The 21759-nt window shown below is 49.1% G+C and overlaps 1 protein-coding gene across 10 annotated transcripts in view; it reads right to left on the minus strand.

Moving 5' to 3' along the window:
- Positions 1–214: 214 nt before the first annotated feature.
- PTPN3 (protein tyrosine phosphatase non-receptor type 3) overlaps positions 215–21759 on the minus strand; it is a 103696-nt gene continuing 82151 nt past the window's right edge. For all 10 annotated transcript variants that reach the window (XM_045840328.1, XM_045840323.1, XM_045840329.1 and 7 more), the window contains 7 exons: positions 16200–16290; positions 15839–15900; positions 13592–13738; positions 7305–7433; positions 6273–6418; positions 5624–5759; positions 215–3891 (listed from right to left, as the gene is read on the minus strand). In XM_045840328.1, coding sequence (XP_045696284.1) covers positions 3814–3891; positions 5624–5759; positions 6273–6418; positions 7305–7433; positions 13592–13738; positions 15839–15900; positions 16200–16290 — 789 coding nt within the window. In that variant the 3' untranslated portion in view covers positions 215–3813. The remainder of the gene's footprint in view (positions 3892–5623; positions 5760–6272; positions 6419–7304; positions 7434–13591; positions 13739–15838; positions 15901–16199; positions 16291–21759) is intronic.

The following is a 21759-nucleotide window of genomic DNA, read 5'->3' on the forward strand; positions in this document are numbered from 1 at the left end:
TGTGTAACCTATTGCTGTCTTGAGAGTTGCACCTAATTCTGATCTAGAATTGCCACCAAAGGGCATCACAGAGACAGGTGCTGTGCATGGCCCTGCTCCCAGAGGGCACTGTCCTCCAAGACTCAGTGCTTACTTAAAAGAAATCAAACAAAATAAGAAAACACAGAAATCAAGACAATTATTAGAATAAAAATGCCAACACACAACGCCAGTGTTGCATAGCTTGAATGTTTTTATATGGATCAAATTGTTTTCGGTAGAGTCACTGGCAGAACAGGTCTGAATGAAAAACATTCCAAACTTACAGAAAAAAATATTGCTGATCAGCAAGGAGACTTTTCAAACCTATGGAACACAAATCCTTTCTCGCTCCAAACAGAATGGGAGTTAAAAAGATGGCAGACTGTCCTCCGGCCATCAGAATCCCACGTGACTGGTTCCTCAGGCTGAGGTCGGAGTTTTTTGCCATCTTGACTGAGTCTGTCCTCAGGGTGGCAAGGATGGCAAGAATCAGAGGTTGCAATCCTTGTTTCTGTATTCAACAATGCCAAGGTGTGAGGGGCAATCTCTTGGGGACAAGTTACAGAAATGAGACATGTCTCTCTCCAGAAGCTATAAAGCTTTAATTTAGAATTTCAAATCTCCGGCATAAAGACTCCTAGAATGGCAAATGTTGAAGAGCCACAGAACTCCTCAAGTCCAGCCCAACCTTCCTACCTTCCACATAAGGAAACGCAGGCAGAGGGCAGCACATCTTGCGCAAGTCTAGGTCTAACCCGAAGACCCGCCCCTTACCATTTTTCCCCGTGGATGCTGCCTCTGGCTGCGTCTGGAGGACGAAGAGGCAGGCCGGCTGCCTGCACTCCAACGGTAACTCCTGAGCAGCAGAAACATGTCAAGCAGCAACAGAGCAGCGGCACCATCTACACTAAGCTACAAGCATAGACAGCTGTAAATGACTGTGGTAGGAATCGAAGACCAGCACGGGTTTACAGTCCATGCTCCCCTACCGCCCACATTACCCCCAACCAAATGGAGTTGAATAATTTTTTCCTGGAAGGTCAGAACACCAAGTGCAGGTTCCAATGGGCGACACCAGAAGGGATCTCCCATCTCGATGAATTAAGTCAGCACATAGATGCGTCTCCATGAGATCTGGAGAGCGCCAGAACGCAGGATGTAAAAGTCTTCTCCACTCGTTCCCAGCCAAATTTCTCAGGCAAAATATTTATCCCGATTTTGATGCTCTTCACTTAGAACTAAAAAAAGGCTTCTTAAGTATAATTGCTTAAGTGTATAAGGTGGTAAAGCAGCAATCTTGAGTTACAGAATTTAATTGGTTGTATCTACAGTGTTTACTTGCATGTTTTTGCTCTTTTAGATATTAGATAATTCTCTTGTCTTGTTTGTCTCCAACATTTCATGGGTTTTGCTCCTGGCAACATCTGCTGGGTCTGAACTACTGCCTTACAAGAGGCAGAAAAAGACTTGTAACCTTTGGTAAGCTTCTTGGAAATTTATGTGATAATAACAACAACATTTCTGCAACTATAATAAACAACTTAAAAAACCCAATAAAATACAAATCTGCAAACACATTTAGACTTCTCAAGCTTTTTCCAGACAGGGCAACAACGCGTTTTAATCAAACGGCAACGACTTGCTAAATATCCTGAGGGCATCTGAGTTTACATCAGCTTTCCTGCCTTCCCTTCTCTTCTGGTGTTTTGTGGAGAGAACTTTTCTGAGTCCCTGTTGAGCAAAGGTACTGGCATGACATTCCTTTGTGCTTCCGTTCTCTTCAGAAGAAAAACAATTCCCTCTTATGAAAACCCATATGACTCTACTTCTGTTTCATGGGGTTGGGCTAATCACTGAGAAAGTCAACTTTCCCAAGTACCTCATCCACAGCAGTGTCAGATTCCAGCTGATGCACATTCACACCGACAGCACCCTAGTCAGCCCTCACATTCAACTTCGAGTCCTCGGTATTATTTCTCCTACGGTACAGAGGAGCAGACAGACAGGGCGCTCTCAAGTGACGAGGCAGAGAGCACGTTACTGAGGAGTGGACCCAGGAACCAACGTTCCTGCCGCCCACTGCCACTCTCCTGCTTCCTCCCGCTGGCCGGGCAGGAAGGCCGATGAGGACGGGGCTCGGGCGGTCACCCGCCCCACAGGACAGGGGTACCACACTGCAGAACACCTCTCTCCCACGCCTGCCACTTAGCAGGACACTACTGGTGGGGAAGGATGGGCAGTGCGTGAGTAAAGGTGCTAGGTCTGGAGATCAAGGTCCTCATTCCCGTTGCAACCAGGACACTACTCAGTGGTTCGCTCAAACGTCAAAATGGACTCACTGCTGTGCCCTGTAATGTGAAAGCATCCTTTTTTTTTTTTTAACAAATCCTGTTAAGAAACTGCCTTAGCTTCCTCTTCTGGATACGTAAAAACCGCTATTTAAACATGCCACGTTTAAAGGGATTTTTGTAATTTATTTTCCTTAAATAATAATAATAATTTGCTACAATCTTGTCACAAATTTTTAAAAAATTTAACACAGTATTAACAAAGGCAGAATTCTTTAGGACAGTCAGAATCATGGTGCACTTAGAATAAATTAACATCAAATTGTGTCTATATTCAGATAGTCTGATCCTCTCCTTTGAAATGAAACGGAGACCATTGTAACCGAGGGCGAGTACACACATTTGTTCTTTATAGAAACTCCACTGTCATTTGAATCAAGTCAGGAATCCTGAGAAGCATCGGCCGTGGGCACACATACACACGGACCCACACCCACGGACAGCCCTCCAGAAGCTGCGTTTCCCGCGGTTCAATGCCTAGAAGATCTTTCCTCAGAAGGGCCAAAGATTCTGAATAGTTAGATGATATATCCCATCTCCCCTCAGGAAAATCGTAATGTTTCAAGTGTAAGAGCTCGGAGTAGCAGCAATCCATGTAGTAGATTCAGTAGTTGATGGTTCCCGTCTTGGGTGCTGAGTGCACAGCGAGAGGCAGCGAGAGGTGGCCAGAGGCGGCCGGGTGAGCAGCACCTGCTCCCGCAACTAACGCACCGAAGCCAAGACAACGGCCGGCGTCCCCGTTCTCAGTCTCGACTCAAAACGCACCCGAACCTACGTTTCTAACCCGGTTCAGGAGCTGTGTGTGAACCTGAGGAGGGTCATGAATGCAGGCAGACAGTGGGGCACTTTGGACATGACTGGCAGGGGCAGATGGGACAAGGGAGGGCAGGAAAGGGGCCGCTCGTCCTTCGGCCGGAAAGCCCACCCCCCTGCGTTCGGCACATTCATCGGGTTTCCTCAGCAGCGGGGTGGGTGGCCGCCGGCTGTTCCAGCTCGGCCCAGAAGCACACGGAAAGCTTGGCTCGTAGCGTCCTGTACACACATATATACAAAGCATCCACGCATCTTGAAACTGCCAGGCCATCTTATTTTCGGGAGGTCAGCTGCACCACTGGCGTCCCCTCTCACTTGCCCAAGGATGGTTTACAGGATCACGGTACCGTCTGGGGAGGAAGGCATCAGGACGGGCCCCAGCTGGGACCCCCTTCTGTGTATTTCTCTCTGGAGGAAAAACGGGCCTGAACGATGCTATCACTGCATGCGTATCTACACGGTTCCTATGTACACGATACCTTTGAAAAGAGATTTAAAGTGCCTGGGCTCACAGGTGCCCTGTCCTTCCCCACACCACAGCCTGCAGATTCCTCTTGCTGCTTCCAGAGAGAAGGTCTGTCCGTGCGGAGGATGCCCTTGGAAAGAGGAATGCGCGTGTTCACAGCTGTCTTTAACTGGGATCCAGCATTTGGACTAAGCCTTCTTCATAAACACGAAGAATCGCTTCGCACACGAACTTGTACTGGCTCTGGGAAGAGAAGAGAGCAGCCCCGTAAATGTCGCATCACATCACGCGCACGGTTATTTGAGGAGTGCCCTCTGAGCTCCAGCTCGGGGCCGGGCCCGGCCCTGCACCACATGCCACGGAAACAGAGCGGAGGAGACGCGCGTGTGGACCCGTGACTGCTGTAGGTGCGGGGTGGGAGCTGCTCCCAGAGAGGGATGGGCGGAGCGTTACAGAATCCCGGCAGAGGGAGGGACTGGCTGTCTGTGGGCGTCAGGGAAGGGGTGGCAGTTGTTGGGGTGGGAGGCGGGGGTGGCCACTCCAGGGGAGGCGGCCACTCCAGGGGAGGCTCTGAAGACGACAACCTGTTCTGAGAAGTGCGCTCAGGGCTCACAGTCCTTGCCCAGGACACCTGAACACGGGAGGGCAGACCGCATAGGTGGACCAGGACCAGGTCACGTGGGGCCTTGCACGGGGGCATTTGGATTTTTGTCTTAAGGAAGAGCCACTGAGCCCCGGCTGAGCAGCTCGGTTGGTTAGAGCGTCACCCTGCTATGCCAAGGTTGTGGAATAACAAATCGATGTTTCTCTCTTCCTTCCTCTCTCTCTCAACAAATAAAAATTTTTTAAAAAAGAAAAGCCACTGAAAGGTGCTCTGCAGAAAATGGTTCTTTATATTAACAAACCCCATTTTAGTGGTGTGTGCAGGCTGCAAGGAAGCATTTGGACTGAGCTTCACTCGCCGGGAAGACACCACAACGATGCACTTAAAAACTTTTAAGCCAGCAATGCGGTCTTCCATACCTCAAAACAGGGTGGAAAATAGCCTTAATCACCCAATTTTCCCCCCTTTAACCGGACTTTCTGGGTACAAATGAATATAAAACTATAAGAGCTCACAATTATTAGAGAAATCGTGTAAACTGCCCATGAGCCTGTAAGGATACAAGCCAGAAATCCACTCCTTCCTCTGTTAATGCCTCCTGGGGGGTTTCCCACAGAGGTCACTCCCACAGAAGGCCTTCCTGGACTTTCTAAAGCTGGCTTTTGATTGGCTCCCACCGAGTTCTTAGATATCCCTTGCCCTCCTCCAGTGCTGCTGAGATTTCTAATAGACTAATCCAGCTCTCCTACCACACATACCAGCTCGGGTCTCTGCGTTTCTGCAATTATGCAATGAACTGAATAAATAAGGAATGGTCCCTTTTTGCAGATGGGGTAATGGAGGCTGGGCGAGAGGTTAAGGGATTATTCAAAGGCTGCCCAGTAGGTGGGGGAGCCTGGATCATCGTCCCCCACCACCTTTCTTGTAGATCTGGGGGAAAACCACACGAGCTCCTCTTCAGGACACGTGCGGCGCCAGGGGCCCAGGTGTGACAGAGGTGCGAGAAAGCACACAGGAGGGGTGGGTAGGGCCATGCGAACCAGGAAGGGGGGTGAAACCCTCAGGTGACCTCACTTTACTTCTCATGGACAAATGATGGGCCAGTGGTCTACAACGCAGAATGAGACCAGGGCTGCTTCCGGCCGAGTGGCTGGCAGGAAGCAAATCGTGGAGGCAGCACAAGGCAGAGGCCAGATGCAGTGGGCTGTGGAGTAGTGCAGCCTGTCAAGCTCCGACTGTGGGCAAATGACTCAGTCCCCTCAAGCCTCCGTCACCTGACCCGCAAAGCCCTTGGCACAGGCCTGGCCCAGGGCAAGCGCCCGGAGAAGCATCAGCCACTGCAATTATTTTTATGATTGGATGTCCACTCACTGATGTCTGCACCATCATGGCACGCTGGTCTCGCATTTTCCGGACAATATCCAGCGGGTAAACCGGCAGGTTCCTCTCAATCAGGCACATGGCTGTTTCCATGGTGACCAAGACACCGGTTCGGCCTATTCCAGCGCTGGGGGCAGAGAGGAGCAGAGATTCGGAACTTGGTCAGTCAGCATTTCTGCACAGCTCAGCTCAACTCCTCCCCAGCTCCCACATTTACTCGGACGGAGCCTTCCTCCCCTGACCTTCAAGCGGACAAAATGCACACACAGGGCGTGCTCTCCAATGGGAAGAAAAATCCTCTCCTCTGACAGCCTGAGGCTGGGGGCTTAAAAGCCTAAGGAAAGAAACCCACCTTTAAGTACCAACTCCACCCTGTTTTATTTACATCATTTGTGATGGTTGTTGCCTCAGGGCAGGTGGAGGGTGAGAGGGACTTTCTTCCTCAATTCTGCACTGTACTCAGGAAGTTCACGCTTTCATCAAGCCCCAAATCTTTTGTCACAGCAAAGAAATAGAGCCTTGTAAAAGCATTATCTGGTCTTGTGGGATTCAGGTTTTTGATGTCTGCCATCTTTCTCCAGGCCTTTCCTAAGGAGTGGGCATAGAAATAACAAACAACCCAATCCAACAAGCCACATACCTGCAGTGCACCAGGACGGGCTCGGCGTCCACTCGCAGGGATCTCACGTAGTTTACAAACTCCAGAAAGTCTGAGGAGTCATCGGGCACGCCGTGGTCGGGCCACGCGACGTACTGGAGGTGCGTCACAGTGTGCTCTTCACCGGTCTGTGGGACGGGCAGGCGGGACTCAGGCAATCCAGAGGGTGGGCAGGGAAAACCCGGCCCTGCTCCAGCCAGGGGCTTCTGTCACCTGACCGGCTTCCCCCCACTGTGCACAGCCCTGCTGGGCCCTGGCCAACTCCCACCCACACTCCTCACCCAGGCCCACTCTTTAAGCTCAGCCCAGCCCCCCCCACCCCTCATGGGCTGCTTCTCCACTTCTACCTACAGGGAGCTCCTTCATTGCTCCTACTGCCTTTGCCATTAGGGCCACACACAGTAGCTCTTTTTTCCTTTCTTTCTTTTCTTTTTTGGTAATGGGCAAAATTTACATAACACGAAGTTGACCATTACTGAGTGTACAACTCAGTGGTTTTAAGCACATTCACAATGTTGTACATCCATCACCACTATCTACCCCTTAACCATCAATCCTTCATTCCCTCCTCTCCAAGGCCCGGCAGCCGCCATTCTCCTGTTTGTCTCCATGAACTTCACTGCCCCAGGTGCTTCATGCAAGTGGGATTATATGGTATTTGTCCTTTAGTGTCTGGTTCCTTTCACTTAGCATAATGTCCTCAAGGTTCACCCAGGTTGTAGGAAGTGTTGGAATTTCCTTCCCTTTTAGGGCTGCATAACATTCCATCGTATGACTGCACCCCATTTAGTTTATCCGTTCACCCCTCCAAGGACATGGGCTGGTCCCACCTGTTGGCTACTGTGAACAGTGATGCTGGGAACATGAGCTCTGCCTTTACTGAGATGCTCACCAGGTGAGAACGTGCAGCAGACCGGGAAGGGCAGCTGTACGGGGACCACAGAGGACGCTGACTGAGCGCCGGCCTCCAAACGCTGCCCTCCCCAGGCCAGGCACTGCCGGGGGGCTGCTCACCTGGGTGTTGGTGACCAGCATTTCTCGGAACACGTAGGCGATGGTGCAGTCCTCCGACTGGCAGCGGATGTGAAAGTTGCCGTGCTCCGCGACGTCGGGGGGATCGGGCCAGTACTGGTGACATTTGGTCTGCAAGGGAACCACTGGGCGTGAGTTAACCTCTACTGTGGGGTGGTGCGCAGGAGCAGGCCACTGGGCAGATGGGCCGGGTGTTTGACCAGGACCCTCACACTCACACCGGGTTCTCCTACTGCAAGAAAGGGAACTCACTCGGGGCCAACTTACTCTGTGTCTGTTTCAAGGGGACAGAGGAACGCACCTTCCTCTTATGGACAGTGGGCAGGGGCTCGGCCTGCCAGGAGCTGGGCCACAGCTCACAATGCGGTCTGGGGCTGGAAACTAGGGATGAGTATGGAGACTTACCTTCTTCATCACCAGGGCCTCAGACGTGGGGCCTGGTCTTAGGAGCCACCTGTCCAGCCCCAGTCAAGCCCACTCCAATCCCTCAGGCCCCTTTCTCTGCTCTCCACACCCTCTTTCTGCCTCACTTCCCCTTCCCCACCCACCCGCACAGGGAGAGGCCTTGAGGCACCGTGGTAAAGAGCACGCATTTGGGAGTCAGATGGGACTCTGACGGAGTTAGCCGTATGACTTCGAACCTGCTACCTAACTGCTCTGATTTTCATATCCATCACCCGGACGTTGGGGACAGTGCCTGCTTCACAGACAGTGACGGCCTGGAGACAGCAGTGTGCGGTGCCTGGCTCGCTGTGGGAAGGATCGAGTCAACGGTGCCCATTATTACCGCTGGTACTCCGGGCGCCACATCAGCCTGAGTAGGGGTGATGAGGGATTCCACACAAATCCAAATGAAAGGAATCCCTAAGCCGAGATGAACATCCCTTTGCATTTGAGCGGCAGCTCCTAGGCCTGCAAATGCTTTCATATAGGGTTCACGGAGCTGATACTCCCAGACAACAGACGAGGAAATCCCAGGCTCAGCGGGGTTAAGGGTCTCTGGCTGCTGTGGCTGACCTGCAGGCTGGCGCAGATCCCACCAACTCCCCACCCGAGGGCCTTCCCATAGATAGCACACTCCTGCTTCTGGCTGCGAAGCAAAATTCAGGGCAACCTGTCCATCTCATCATAGTTCTATCTGTCAAACTTTGATTCACTCCAAAATTTTTTTTTCTCTAAGCCTACAGTTGCATCAAATGTAAAAATTCCATTTGTTTACAGCTGGAAGAGGGTATGTACCAACGAATGCATGCAATTGGTCTGGAAACAGCTTTTCTGTTCTTAGTTTCAAATGTCACAGTTTGAACTTAATAATTTGAAATCAAGGCACGCTGCTGGAAAGTCAGAGTGAGAATCGACTTGTAAGCCTTTAGCCTCGGTGTTTGGTCAGTAGCCATTTCCTGACTCTGCTTAGACACAAAGGGGCTGCTGCCCGCAGAACCCAAGGCGGAGCCCACACCCGCCACCTACCTATGCCCCCTCCTCTGCATGGGGGCTGCAGGGCTCTGCTGCAGGTTCCCAAGGGTCCTGCCCACAGGACGACCAATGGGAAGCTGTCTTCTGACCTGATCGGCCCATACGTGGCGGAGCCACAAACCCCTCTGTTTCTAGATGCTCCCAGGGCATCTGACCGGAACTGGCCTCTCCCTTTACCACCGGCATCGGATTTAGATCTTAGTCTACTTGGATCTGAAAGCACTGGGGGTGCGGTGGGAAGAGAAAGAAGTCTGTGGAAATCCTGGGTTGCAATCCTGTGGATAAGTCCCAGTAACCAACTGTGTGATTCTGACCAAGATACTTCACTTCTCTGAGCTGCAGGTGCCACGTTAATGCGGTTGCTGAGGGGAGGGACGACGCTCAAGCCTGCTGTTTTGACCCGTATAGGTAAGCACGAGGCAGTGCTTTTTGTGGACATTTAAAAAAAGATATTATTTATGTATTTTTAGAAAGGGGGGAAGACAGAGAGAAAGAGGGGGAGAGAAAGATCGATGTGAGAGAGAAACACCAGCTACCTCTTGCATGCCCCCAACCAGGGACCTGGCCCGTAAGCCAGGCCTATGCCCTGACTGGGAATTGAACCAGTGACCTTTTAGTTCCCAGGCTGGTGCACAACCCACCGATCCATACCAGCCAGGGCTCAAAGCAACCCTATTATTGGCTCTGTTCTGCATATGAGTGAACTGCAGCTTCGAGAGAGAATGAACTCTTGTCAGATGACACATGTATTGGGGCATATACGGATGTAAACAATCATTTCCCCCCAAAAGAAATATCCTTTACGGAAGGTGAGGAGATGACTTTTGCAGTTGGAAAGCTATACCTCTGCCGTTCTACTTCCTCTATGAAAAAATCACGGACCTGAAGGGGGAACACAATAAAAGACATTTGGGGTAGAAAAGAAAAAGGGAGAACTCAGAGAGCACCCCTGCAGTGGCAGTGTCTCTGAGACCACGAGGTGCAGCCAGGCCTTGGAGGAGCCCTCTCTGGCAGACGTGATGGGGGGCTCCGGCTCTGACCAGCCGGACGGCTGTGGGGGAGCCCCGCTCTGCTAAATGCATACCATGGGGAAAACGAATGGGACTTGCTGAAAATGTCATCTGGCCTGTAGTGACTGACTCCTGACACCAGGAAGAACCAGCCGCTGGGTGCCAGTGAGGACCTGATGAGGGGCCCTGGGGAGAAGGGCTCTGATCCCATGAGGTCTTGTAACAGGAGAGGGAGGAAACACGCGGCCTGGATTTTACAGGAACAGGTCTCTAACAATTGATCAACAAAAGGGGTAAGGTCCCAGGGCCGAAGCGGGGAAGGGAATGCTGTGACCCATGGGAGAACCAGCCAGAATGCACTCAGTTAGAGAGAAAGGGCTGGGAGACAAAGACATCCCTGGCTCACAGGGAGACCAGGGGAGCTCAGGTTCAGAGTGGCCGCCCACAAAAGAGAAGAGGGGGATGTAATGGGAACAGAGCAGGTGGGGCAGGACCTGCGAGAGCCTCGGGAGGAAGTGAGGTGGAATAAAGGGCCCTTTCTGCTGGGCTGGAATGGGCAGAACCAGGGAGAGGTGGAGGGAGTGCGACGGACCGGGGCAGATCGTCTGTCACTAACCATGCCTGCCTGAGGCCTCTTTCCCTCCGCGGGGAAGAATGACCTCACAGCCAGGAAGGGGAAGCCAACTCCAAAGGGGAAAGAGAAGGCCACCACAGGCCCAGAGATGGCACCCAGCACCCTGCGTGGGCTCGGGTGTTGGCTCTGAGGAACTGCATCATGAACTGAAAAACCTCCTGAGAGAGGAGAGCGGAACCTCCATGGAGAGTTCCCGAGAAAACCTGGAGCATCCAGGCATCCAGAAGTAACGTAATAGGTAGGCAAATACAGCACAGTTTTCCAGTGTGGAGACTGGTAGCATTGGGAAAGGACAAGGTGATAAACTTGATGTCTGCCACCTGTGAAGTACCAGCGTGGCCCCGATCAGGGCCTGCAAAGTATGGGACGCCTGGTGGTGCACTGGGCGGGGACCACGGCTGCACACGGCAGCACAGAACCGCATGGTGGGATGACTCTCCCTCCTGTGTGCCACGGACAGTCTCAGGTTGGGTCCAGGACGGCTTTAATGTTACCGCCGTAAAACTTGAACTCTCCTTTTAAGAGGGAGGGGGGAGGGAGAGATGCGGGCGCGTGAGGGAGCCAACAAGCCACTTCAGCTTCAGAGCCTGGGAGGCAAGAGTATCTGTTTAGAACTTGATAGCACTACTGTGTGATCTTTGTATTTTCACACATACCTTCTACTTATGACAAGTGATACTGATGCACCTTTTCAGGGAAGGGGAATATAGTCAGTAATATTGTGGTAAGTTTACGCGGTGACAGGTGATGACTGGAATTAGTGGGATTATCATGTTGTAAAGGCTTAAAAATGTCAAATTACTATATTGTACACCTGAAACCAATAATAACCAATATAAGATCATATACCAACTATACTTAAATAAAAAAAGTTGACAAACGATGTATCTTCCAAAGGAAACTTATTAAAGCAAAAAAAAAAAAAGTGAGTCAATTTAAAGGAAAATCCTACAGTAAAATACATACAGTCTAGTCCCGGCAATAACTGTTAAGGTGGCACTTGAACTTCTAACGATGGACACGGTTCTGTGCTATTTATTGCATGCTGAGCACTAACTGTCCCCAGAAGGCTGCCTGTATCAACACACTCAGTTTCCCCACCACCCCACACCCGGAGTGGGATCATTATTCCATTTCCTGGGGAAGTTTTGCAGCTTTCCGGACTCACACAGGGAGGAGGTGGTAGAGCTGAGGTTTGAACTCAGGACGCATGGCCCTAAGGCTGCCTCCTTACCCACCACACCACAGAACAGGACAGCCACAAGTGCTCCAGGGAGACAAAAAATGTCCCTGTAACTCCATGTCCTATTCAAAACAAGATTAGAAACACCACACAAAACAAAAACATAAGCAAAAATTTAAAGCAGACAGAAACGAGACTTCTAGACCAGGAGCTCAGGCGATGCCGTAGACCTGCTGCCTTGCGCTCTCAGCCCAGCCTCCTGCAGCCTCCGAACAGGGGGAGAAGGCAGAGAAATGGCTCCCCAGAGTGCCCTCGACACCTCTGACTCACGGGTCTCTGCAGCCTCTTGAGGACCCTCACGGTTTCTAACAGTGACGTGTGTGAAGAGAAGAGACTCTGATCAAAACCACAACGAGAAGCTACCAGTGATCGCCAACACCAAGAATGGCAGGAGAGCCGCAAAGGGCACTCTGGATGCCAGGTCTGATGGCTGGCTCCTACCAGTGACGACGATAATGACAACGCAGATCACACAGGCACCAGTACTTCTGCTGGGCATCTGCCACATGCAGTTCTCTAAGCTTCTGGTACATTGTCTCAGTCTTCACAGACCTCCCAAGGCGGGCACTCTCCTCATCTCCATTGTCCACACAGGGAGCAGATGGTCGGAGAGGTCAAGGTGCTTGCTCAAGAGGAACCATGCTTGGAACACAGGTCACTGGTCCTGACCTCACCGGAGGGCGGTGCGGGGTTTCAAGGATCACGGGCACGCGCACCAAACGGGGAAACAGGCTTCACAGCAACTGAGACAAAGCCCAGAAAACGCCCACTGACCACAAGGCTAATGGAAGCTGCACTCGAATCCTCTCACAAGTCTAAGATCACTTTCAGACACCTGAAAGAACACTGCACAGAAGGAGAAAGGCCTCGTTCTGTGTCTTCTGGGTGAGAGAAGCAGGTGGGGTAAGCAGGTGGGGTGAAGGTTCAGAGCAATGTGGATTTCAGCTCACTGTGAGGAGGGATTTTTAAAATATCAGGGCTGAACACCCACTGGAGTGCTTTAGCGGAGGTGGGGAGCACTCTGCCTGGACCACCACATGCAAAAGCCCTTTGGAATCTGTGGGGCTCTACCCACGAGTAGGAGTTCTTATTCTGCTCTTTCAGGTGAGCGGGCAGACGGGTCCCCTCAAACACACCATCTGTCCCGGCCCTGTGTACTGACTTTCAGCGTGGATCAATTTGGCATTCTGAGCTAGACACCGACCGAGGAAAGGCCTGGGAGGAGGTGGCACAAGGATCATTCAAAGCAGGTGGCTCGACATTAATTTACATTGGATTTTGGAATGTTTCCGAATACATGTTTCGTAATGACGTTTCCCAGATGCAGGCACAAAGTGGAGCATGCACGGTACAGGGATCGCTGCGTGCTGATCCCTGGTGTAATCGGCGACCTGTTCCCGTGGAAAAGGCATGCCCTGCCGAGCACAGCATGGTGTCCCTCACTCTCCTAACCAGGCCCCTCTTGCCCGTTTCTGCAGCGGGTTTTGCTGCGACAGGAGCAGAGGTTGAGAGAGGCTGTCATTTCTCCTACATTTCACCACCACCCTGAACCTGGCACCCACGCTGCTCTTCACAGGACCTGCACTCGCCCCGGGTGGGTGAGGCCCCAGCCATGCAGGGGTTCTGGGCGGCTGAGGCGAGGGGAACTGCTAACGATGGATCGGAACCAGGAGCGGGAGGGGCTGTCCGATCGTTCTCTGGCTTGGGGAAGGCCAGGGTGTGGGCAGCAGCAGTGCTGAGCTTTCCAGCATTAGAGAAGCCCATCAGCAGCTCCTTACAGAAAACTTGTGGGCCCCATAGGGGCTAGACTGGGCGACATTCAAGACCCTTTGTCAGCTCCAGGAGTCATGCTCCACAGAACGCAGTGTGACATGCACACATTTGAATTGGAAATCAAGCCACGTACCCGCCCTCGCTCGGTGAGAGTCGTCAGCATGACGATGAGTGGCAACTTCTGGTCCCAGACGACTTGCCAGAACTGTGCGCAGGTATGTGGCAGGGGTCCCTGAGCGGCAATGTACTTGTTCACGAGGTCAGCAGCAGGGATTTCCATCTGGCGAGAGACGGTCAAGGCGTTAGAGCCTGCCACGGACACAGGGCGGACAGGGAGCTGGATCTTACCCTCTGCCAGCTGGTAACGGACACCACTCCAGAATACTATCTCTACCACTTTATGGCCAGTAAGAAAAATTTTAAAAAGCTGGTTTTGAAAAATCCTTGAGAGATATTTGACAACAGTGTTAGCATTAGATATTTAAGATAAAATTGTGACGCCCGGTAGATAATAATTAGAAATGGACCTAGAAGGCACCAGAAGAAGTTTAAATAACCTTCACTGCCCTATCTAAAATGTAAGTGATTTTGGATATCTGTATTTTCAGACTGACAGCTGCCAGACCGGAGCGGGGGTTGGGGACCGGGTGAAAAGGGGAAGGGACTGGCAAATGCAGGCTGATGTTACAGAACAGTCACGAGGGCGTGAAGCACAGCACAGGGAACACAGTCAATAACACTGCGGTAACTACGTTCAGTGCCAGGTGGGTACTGGAAATCCCAGGGGAACACTCTGTAAAGTCTAGGGCTGTCTAACGACTATGCTGTACACCTGAAACTAATATTGAATGTAAAAAAAAAAATAAAACTAAAGCCCTAAAAAAGTCCTAAACTCTACAGGCTCATACCACCAACCACTGCTGCAACTGGTTCTCTGCATGGCCACCAATGCTTGTTGTCACCAAGCTGATCAGTCCCACCCGCCCCACCCCCCACCACCCTGGATTTACAAAGAAAGTGTATGCGTGTCAGATGCACAACATGATGGTTTGGTATGCATACGCATTGTGAAATGACGACCACAGTCCAGTTAACGAACACGTCCATCACCTCAGAGCTACCATTTGCTGTCCCCAGTATCTTTCTCCCATCCTGCTCTGCTCTCTCGCTCTGTGAGGGAACACACAGAACGTGCTGAGCATACGCCACTCATTCTCAGGCAGGAAGGGCATGGAGGCGCCTCATTCATGGTTCGGCGTGCTTGCTCAGCCACGGCGTCGGGGCTCACCGCCCCCTCTCCAGTCACTCAAAGAGATTGTCCTGTGTGGTCTCACTGCCCCCCGCACTTCTTTCTTTTTAATTTTTTCATTGAATATTTTGGGGTGACACTGGTTAATAAAATTACCCAGTTTCAGATGCACAGTTCTATAACACATGATCTGTATGTTGTGTGTTTTCTGCCCCAACTCAAGTGTCCCCACCACTTCTGATGCTCTGCTTTCGAGACCCCAGGACTGTTACAGTGAGGGTCAGTGAGCCAATGAATCCTGCAGAGGTTATGCAACAAGTGGACTCACTGACCAGACCCATTTTTATGAGGAAAGCGCTTGACATTTTTCTGCAAATTGAGAACTCAACTTGAGAAATCATCTGTGAACACTCTTAGATCAGAAGTTGGTGAACTTTGACCTAAAGGCCACATCTGACCACTGCTTTGTGAGCTAAGAGTGGTATTTTACATGTTTACCTAGTTTCAGTTTAAATGGTTGTGTGAGTACCTAGGTAGTGTCCTCAATTCACTACCTGGCTCTTGACACAAAAAGGGCCAATTTCTGGTTTAGACGAAAAAACTGAGGTTCAGAGAGGTCCACTAAGTCACCCAGGATGTATTCTGAGAGTGAGATGAACGCTTTTCCCACAACGTGTGAAATGTTTTACCTTTTCTTTTTGGGCGATATGCACAGAGGTGGTTTTATTTTCCTCATCTTAGATGGGGTATACAGTAAGAACGCAGGGAAACACAGCAAGTTGCAAACATAGCGAAAACAAAACGAAACAACCAAACCCAAACCCAAACCCCTGAATGCCGGCAGGTGAGGACGGGAGGCACGCGGGCGAGGGAGTCGAGAGACACGGAACCTGAGTTTTGGTCTCACCTTCTTTGGTCAGCGTTGTGACTTTTCAAGTTATTTACTCTCCCTGAACCTCAGTTTTGTCCTCTGTAAAATGAGACTACTCTGCCTTCCCCCACCGGCTGCTGTGCTGAAACAAGGGGGCAAACGGGAAGGCACCTCGTCAGCCGCACAGACCACACATGCCACGGTCACGACAGTTATGGGGATGGATGGGCTCTCGGCCGTTATCCAGAGCCCCCACTTACGTTCACGTAACTCGCATTGATGTAATCTTCACTTCCCTGCAGTAATACCCGGGTGGTGTCATCTGTGGGGGAGAAGAAAAACCTTCCGATCATTCCCAGCGTTATTTTTACCGTGCCCAGTAAACAAGCGTTCAGTCCCCGGCCCCATCTGCGGTGCTCGCCCGCCTCATTAGCATAAACACTATTCCCCAACTGTTCGGAGTCTGCCATGGCTGCCATAAAGACGGTGGTGTTTACAGACACACTGAAAATCGCCCCAGAATACCAGACAATCTGTTTTAAAAAGGGAAACATTATCTCAGTGTGTGTGTGTGTGGGGGCGGGGAAAGGGGCAGGGGAGGCATTCATGCCGGATACTCACAAGGCAATACATCTTTATATCGGTTTTTGTCCAAATTTTGAGGCAGCTTTGCAACCGTGATGGCCAAACCGGGCTTCTTCCTGTAGAGTTGCTGTGTGGTAAACAGAGAAGGAGAAGGCCACTGCAGACAACTCAGCTATGGAGGGAGTGTGAGCACATGCTTTAACAGGAAAAGTTTACCACGCATGGCACCCAAATATTAACGTTTCAAAGAGATTATGTGTTATAGATGTTAAAAGAAAAATCTTCCCAATAAGGAATTCTACAATCCCTGAAGAAGCTAAGCTCTTCAATGTTTTTTTTTTTTTTTTTTTTTTAACAGGAGGATCTTTGAGGGGGAATAAAATCTTTTCTGTCTGAATCACAGATAATGGATCACAGTAAGTAAAACCTCATCTTTATGACAATTATTTGACAAATGCTAAAAGCAAGTAAAGAAAAAAAATTATGATTCAGAAGTAAATGGAAATCATTTACATTAGTCTAAAAACATTTCCCTCCAATTCAGTGGAGTGAACCATACACACACACATTTTTTGCATAAACACAAGAGCATTTCGTTTATCATTTCACAAGTATATTTCCATAGTAAAAGCATTTATTCCCATACAGTAAACATCACATATAGAGGTTTTCCCCTGTGCATGCAATTGCTAACAAAAAATTCAATTGAAACAGTCTCTGCATGCCTATGAGTACATATTAGCACACTTGCACAGCACGTGATGTGATTTTGACAATAGCTGTGTTGGAGATATTAATAGTGTCTTTATTTTGCAAGTGAAGAGGCAGAGATTAAATACTTAGATCACAAACTGCAGGCTGAACTCAGTGCTTGAGTTTTCTTTTTTCCCTCGGAACCACCTGACAGAGGTATGATGGACATATGAAAAGCGGTCCATCCTTACTGTATACAACTCAATGAGCGTGGGGATGCGTGTGCATGCACCACCCGTGAAACCACCACCCGTGAAACCACCACCCTCGAGGCCAAGGACATGTCCCTCCCCTCCCCAAGTTTCCTCTCGCCCCCTTGAGCTTTCTTTTCTACACAACTGTTCCTCTCTCACTCTGAACTCCAAAGTGAAACACGATTCTCCAGGCGTTTTTGTTAACTTTATGGGAATTTTAAAAAACAACACAATCTTTTCAATGTTGGAAGTGATGTTTTTTCCTTTTGAAGAAAATTTGGGATATTCAGACTAGTGTATAAAGGAAATTACCAGCAGTTTCACAACCCTGAGATGGCTCCTTTTGTGTATTTTCTCCAGCTTGTATTTTTCTGCGCATGTGTAAACAGGTATACATAAGCACGTGTGCAGACACATAATGCGTAGGTTTTAAAAAACAAAATAACTGAGATGGAATTATATATTATCATATTCATACTATGTTCTATGGAACCCAAGTGTTTTGAAAGAAGCTAATAGATACTACTTTAAAAAAGTTTCAAGGTGGAAGAAGTTTGGGAAATACTACACCCATCTTATCTTGTACGATGCTCCAAGACAAGTCCTGCAGTGCATAAGCTTATTTAATTATGATTAGCTAAGCATTTCTCAAGCTAATGTGGCCATGGAGAATCTCACATCTCACAAGAAGTGTTCTGGGAAATACTAGTCTAATTTGAAGCCTGTTATTATATAGTGTCTAGTTCCCTGTGTTGTTAAATATTCTAAGTATTCTCCAGACACAATTTTTTACTGTCTCAGTAATCTACAGTTCCTCATAATTTATTTGAACTTTTACTCTATTTTTTTGACTAGGCTATTTTTGATATGTTTTACTCTTATACATTCCCCAAAACAGAATTGCATCAGAGCATATTTTGAAGGCTTTGATGCATATAACCAAGTTGCCCTACAGAGGCATGTGAGAAAGCTTAGTTTACCAGACTGTGGCCAATATTATTAACTAAAATGTGTTTGCAATTTGAATAGGAAGGCTGAACGTTATTTTGCCCCTTATGTTTCTGCAAATTTTATTTGTTTTTGTAAACCAGTCTCTGTTGGTTTTTCCCCTATTCGTTCTTTATTATTATTATTAAACAAACAAGTTGCACAGAAATCACCAGGAGAGTACTAGCATAGAGATTTTGGGTAATGATAATGATGTCATGTCTTACACATTTACCAAATGTTTATAGAGTTCTCATCTCCCCCTGAGCTCAGTTACTGATCTTTATAATTTCAGTTCATAACAATCAAGTAGCCACTGGACTTCTTCAAATATCTGTGAACTTTAGTGGACTCTCTGAGCTCATTCTAGAAATAAAATCATGATTTATTGGAGGTTTTAGGTTGATTCTGAAAGGAGGAAATTATGGGAATCAAATTCCCCTAAATAACACTGGTTCTGATGAACTGCACAGAAGTGAAACCTAATTAAGCACATATAATCTGTAAAGCGAAACGGGAGGTAAAAAGAATTTTTTTTCAAATAATAAAAATGTAAATATAATCAACTTGAGATGGTCTAGCTGAAAAGCACAGATCTATCAAAAGGCTCTAATTATAGTAAGTATATAAGTATCTCGGGAGTAATGATCTGTTGATAAGACTGCAGAACACTAGAAATAAAAAATAAATTACTAGAGCAGTGTTCAAAATTTTCTTACATGTGCACATCCTGGGCTCGACCTGACAGAAATGGACAAAGATAAATATTAAAGAAATCTCTCCATAGCAAACTAGTTTTTTATTACCAGAATAATCTGGATATTCCCCAACAGGGAGGAGTGTTGACTTAAACTATGGTACAGTCATATCACAAAATTATATGCAATAAAAAAAAATTGACTAAAAGCACACATTTGGAAGGATCTCCATTTATCCATTTTTAAGTGTTATGTACAGTAGTAACCCCATAGTGGCACCCACGTATAAAATATATTTGCATGAGCACTGGAACAAGTATGGAACAATACCCATCAAATTATTTGTAAATTATAACAAAGAAGCTAAGGGAGATGGGGGCTGGGAGACTATTAATTTTACTTTGGCTATTTTTGAATTCCTTGAATTATTACAAGGTGAGTTATTTTTTATATTCAAATGATTAAAGTGAAAGAAAGAGGTATAGAAAAATCTATATATAAAATTGAAAAATGGCCCTGGCTGATATGGCCTGTGAACCAAAAGGTTGCTGGTTTGATTCCCTGTCAGGGCACATGCCTGGGTTGCAGGCTAGGTCCTTAGTTGGGGGCGTGAGAGAGGCAACCCATCGATGTTTCTCTCCCTTTCTTTCTCCCTCCCTTCCCCTCTCTCTAAAAATAAATAGAATCTCTTTTAAAAATTTGAAAAATAAAAAAAAATTTTTTACAAAAAGCTGGGGGAATAAAGCTAAGACTTTTGGGGGCCTTCAGAAGGTTTGCTATACACTCATATTTATGTCTGTCTTGTCAAGGCTAACACTGCATCTCCTTTCCACTGAAGTGCTGCAGCCCTATCCTCACACTTATTTCCTGGAGGGATTAAGAGTCGGTTTCCAAGTTCCTTTACTTTGTTGATGCTTCTCCAGACCCCGTGAGCTACTCTGCAGGCTGGGTACGAAACCAAGGCCCCAGGGAGAGGGTGCCGAGGGCAGAGTGATGTGTTGGAAACACAGGTGTCTCCTTCTGGATGGGCCAGGGATGGAGGGAAAAGAGTCAAAAGACGATTGCATTAGGCAGAACTCAAGACAAGGCACTTTCAAGTTCTTGTTGGAAAAACACCATTTTCTTTGCTTAGTCCTGGGCTGACCGTGGGGCAGGCAGAGCGCACCCCTCACGTTCTGCCCTAGAACGAGAGCCACCAGGAGGCTGGAGACAGCGTCACAGTTTCATTAAAAACCACGTTTTTTTCACATCCTAAAAGGTTCTGTTCTCATCTCATCGGAGTGTAGTTCGAAGAGGCTGTGACACTAAGGTACCTGATAAAAAGCTTTGCTGACATGTGCGTGTCGTCAGCTCCAGCCTCCGAACACAGAAAACCGAACCCCGGCAGCTGGAGCTGTGCCACACGGTGTGGGCAGGTGGGTGAGATGACACAGGGTTTTCTTTTAATGTCATGTAATATAGGGGAGAGGGCATCAGGAGATGACTTGCTCTCCCCAGACCTCTGGCCCAACCAAAGGTGTGAAATCTAGTCACGCCCCTCGGATGAGGGCTCTGGACACCACCCAGCTGGTCTCCAAGCAGGGCCCGCAGAGTGGAAGCAAGCACTCCACCGATTGTACGATCAGATGAAGGCGACTTTCCACTGGAATTCTTGGAGGCTGAGAACCCAAGGGAGAAGAAAAAGGGAAAAGAAAGAAAAAAAAGGACGAGCGGGGTGGGGGGGGGGATACTTGAAGGGAAAATAGGGAAGGAGAGCAAAGAGTAGAAATAGACCCCCTTTCATGACCTTGACAATGACCCAGAGCCTACTGTAGGGCAATGACTTTCAAAACACCCACGGGCAGTCTGCTTCCAGGATCAAGCACTGTGGTCTGCACAAGGGCGGGTACCTTGCTTGTTTCGATCACCCCCGTAAACTGGAGGCCAGCACTGGGCCTGGCCCGAAGTAGGTGCTTAATGGAAATTTGTAGCATTAAGGAATAATGACACTTGCTGCTTTAAACAAAGGGTAGAAGCCACTTGAGTAAAGCATGACCAGAGGCAGCACAGAATCATATAAGCAAAGGGCGACTGATTTTTCACAAAGGCCCCGAGGACCACTCTGCAGCCACTGTCATTTACCACTCCCGGCGGCTCGCCTACACTGGAGACGCCCCCTCGCCCAGCGGGTACACAGACTGGCTCGAGGGGACTCAGGGCCTCTCCCTACCTTCCCGTAAAGGCCTGCTGAAGTGACCTGACACTGCTGCTAGTAACGTGGGGACCTCCAACAGCATGGCTTTAAGGGCAGGGTCCCAGAGGTGGCTGCCAGCCCTGGCCCTCAGAGGCAGTCTCTCGGGGCCCCTTTCACAGATAAATGATGGGGGGCGGGGGGGAGGGCGGAGCCAGGGCGGCCCCTGCAGCCCTCACAGTGTGCTCCCTGCATTCCACACATGTCACAGAACATTTTGTTTCTTAGAAAAACAAAAAAGAAAAAACGGTTTGGAATATTTTTTAAATGCCTGTTTTTTAAAGGTGTGAGTTCTAACCCTGAGGGTACGACAGCCTTACCTAATTCCTCCCTGTGTCAGTTTAAACCTCTCGTTAAGTCTCCCGCTCCCTGTGTCCTTCCAAACCAACTTTCGCCATGGCCACAGGAGCCAGCAGTCACCTGTGTCGACACAAACGGACGTTCCCTACAGTGGGCGATGCAGGAGCGCGTCAAGGAAAGAGAGGTCAGAAGATGACCTCTGGATCTAGGTGGGGACGGAAGATGCCACCGTGGGACGGAGGGGCTCCCTGAGTGTGAGGTGGCCCTTGGTGGGCGGAGTCCTGTGGCCACTGCTCTGCCTCACCAGCTGGGCAGGGAGGAGGCATGCCCCTCATTTCCCATCAGCCACATCCCGCAAGTCTCCAAAGAGGTCTTAGTGGACGAGGAAGCTGCGAGTCGCCTGGTCCTCGGATGAGGGTGGGCACAGGGACCTT

This window comes from Phyllostomus hastatus, unplaced genomic scaffold (assembly GCF_019186645.2).
Source record: "Phyllostomus hastatus isolate PE091 unplaced genomic scaffold, TTU_PhHast_1.1 phas_contig_34, whole genome shotgun sequence".
Lineage (NCBI taxonomy): Eukaryota > Metazoa > Chordata > Mammalia > Chiroptera > Phyllostomidae > Phyllostomus > Phyllostomus hastatus.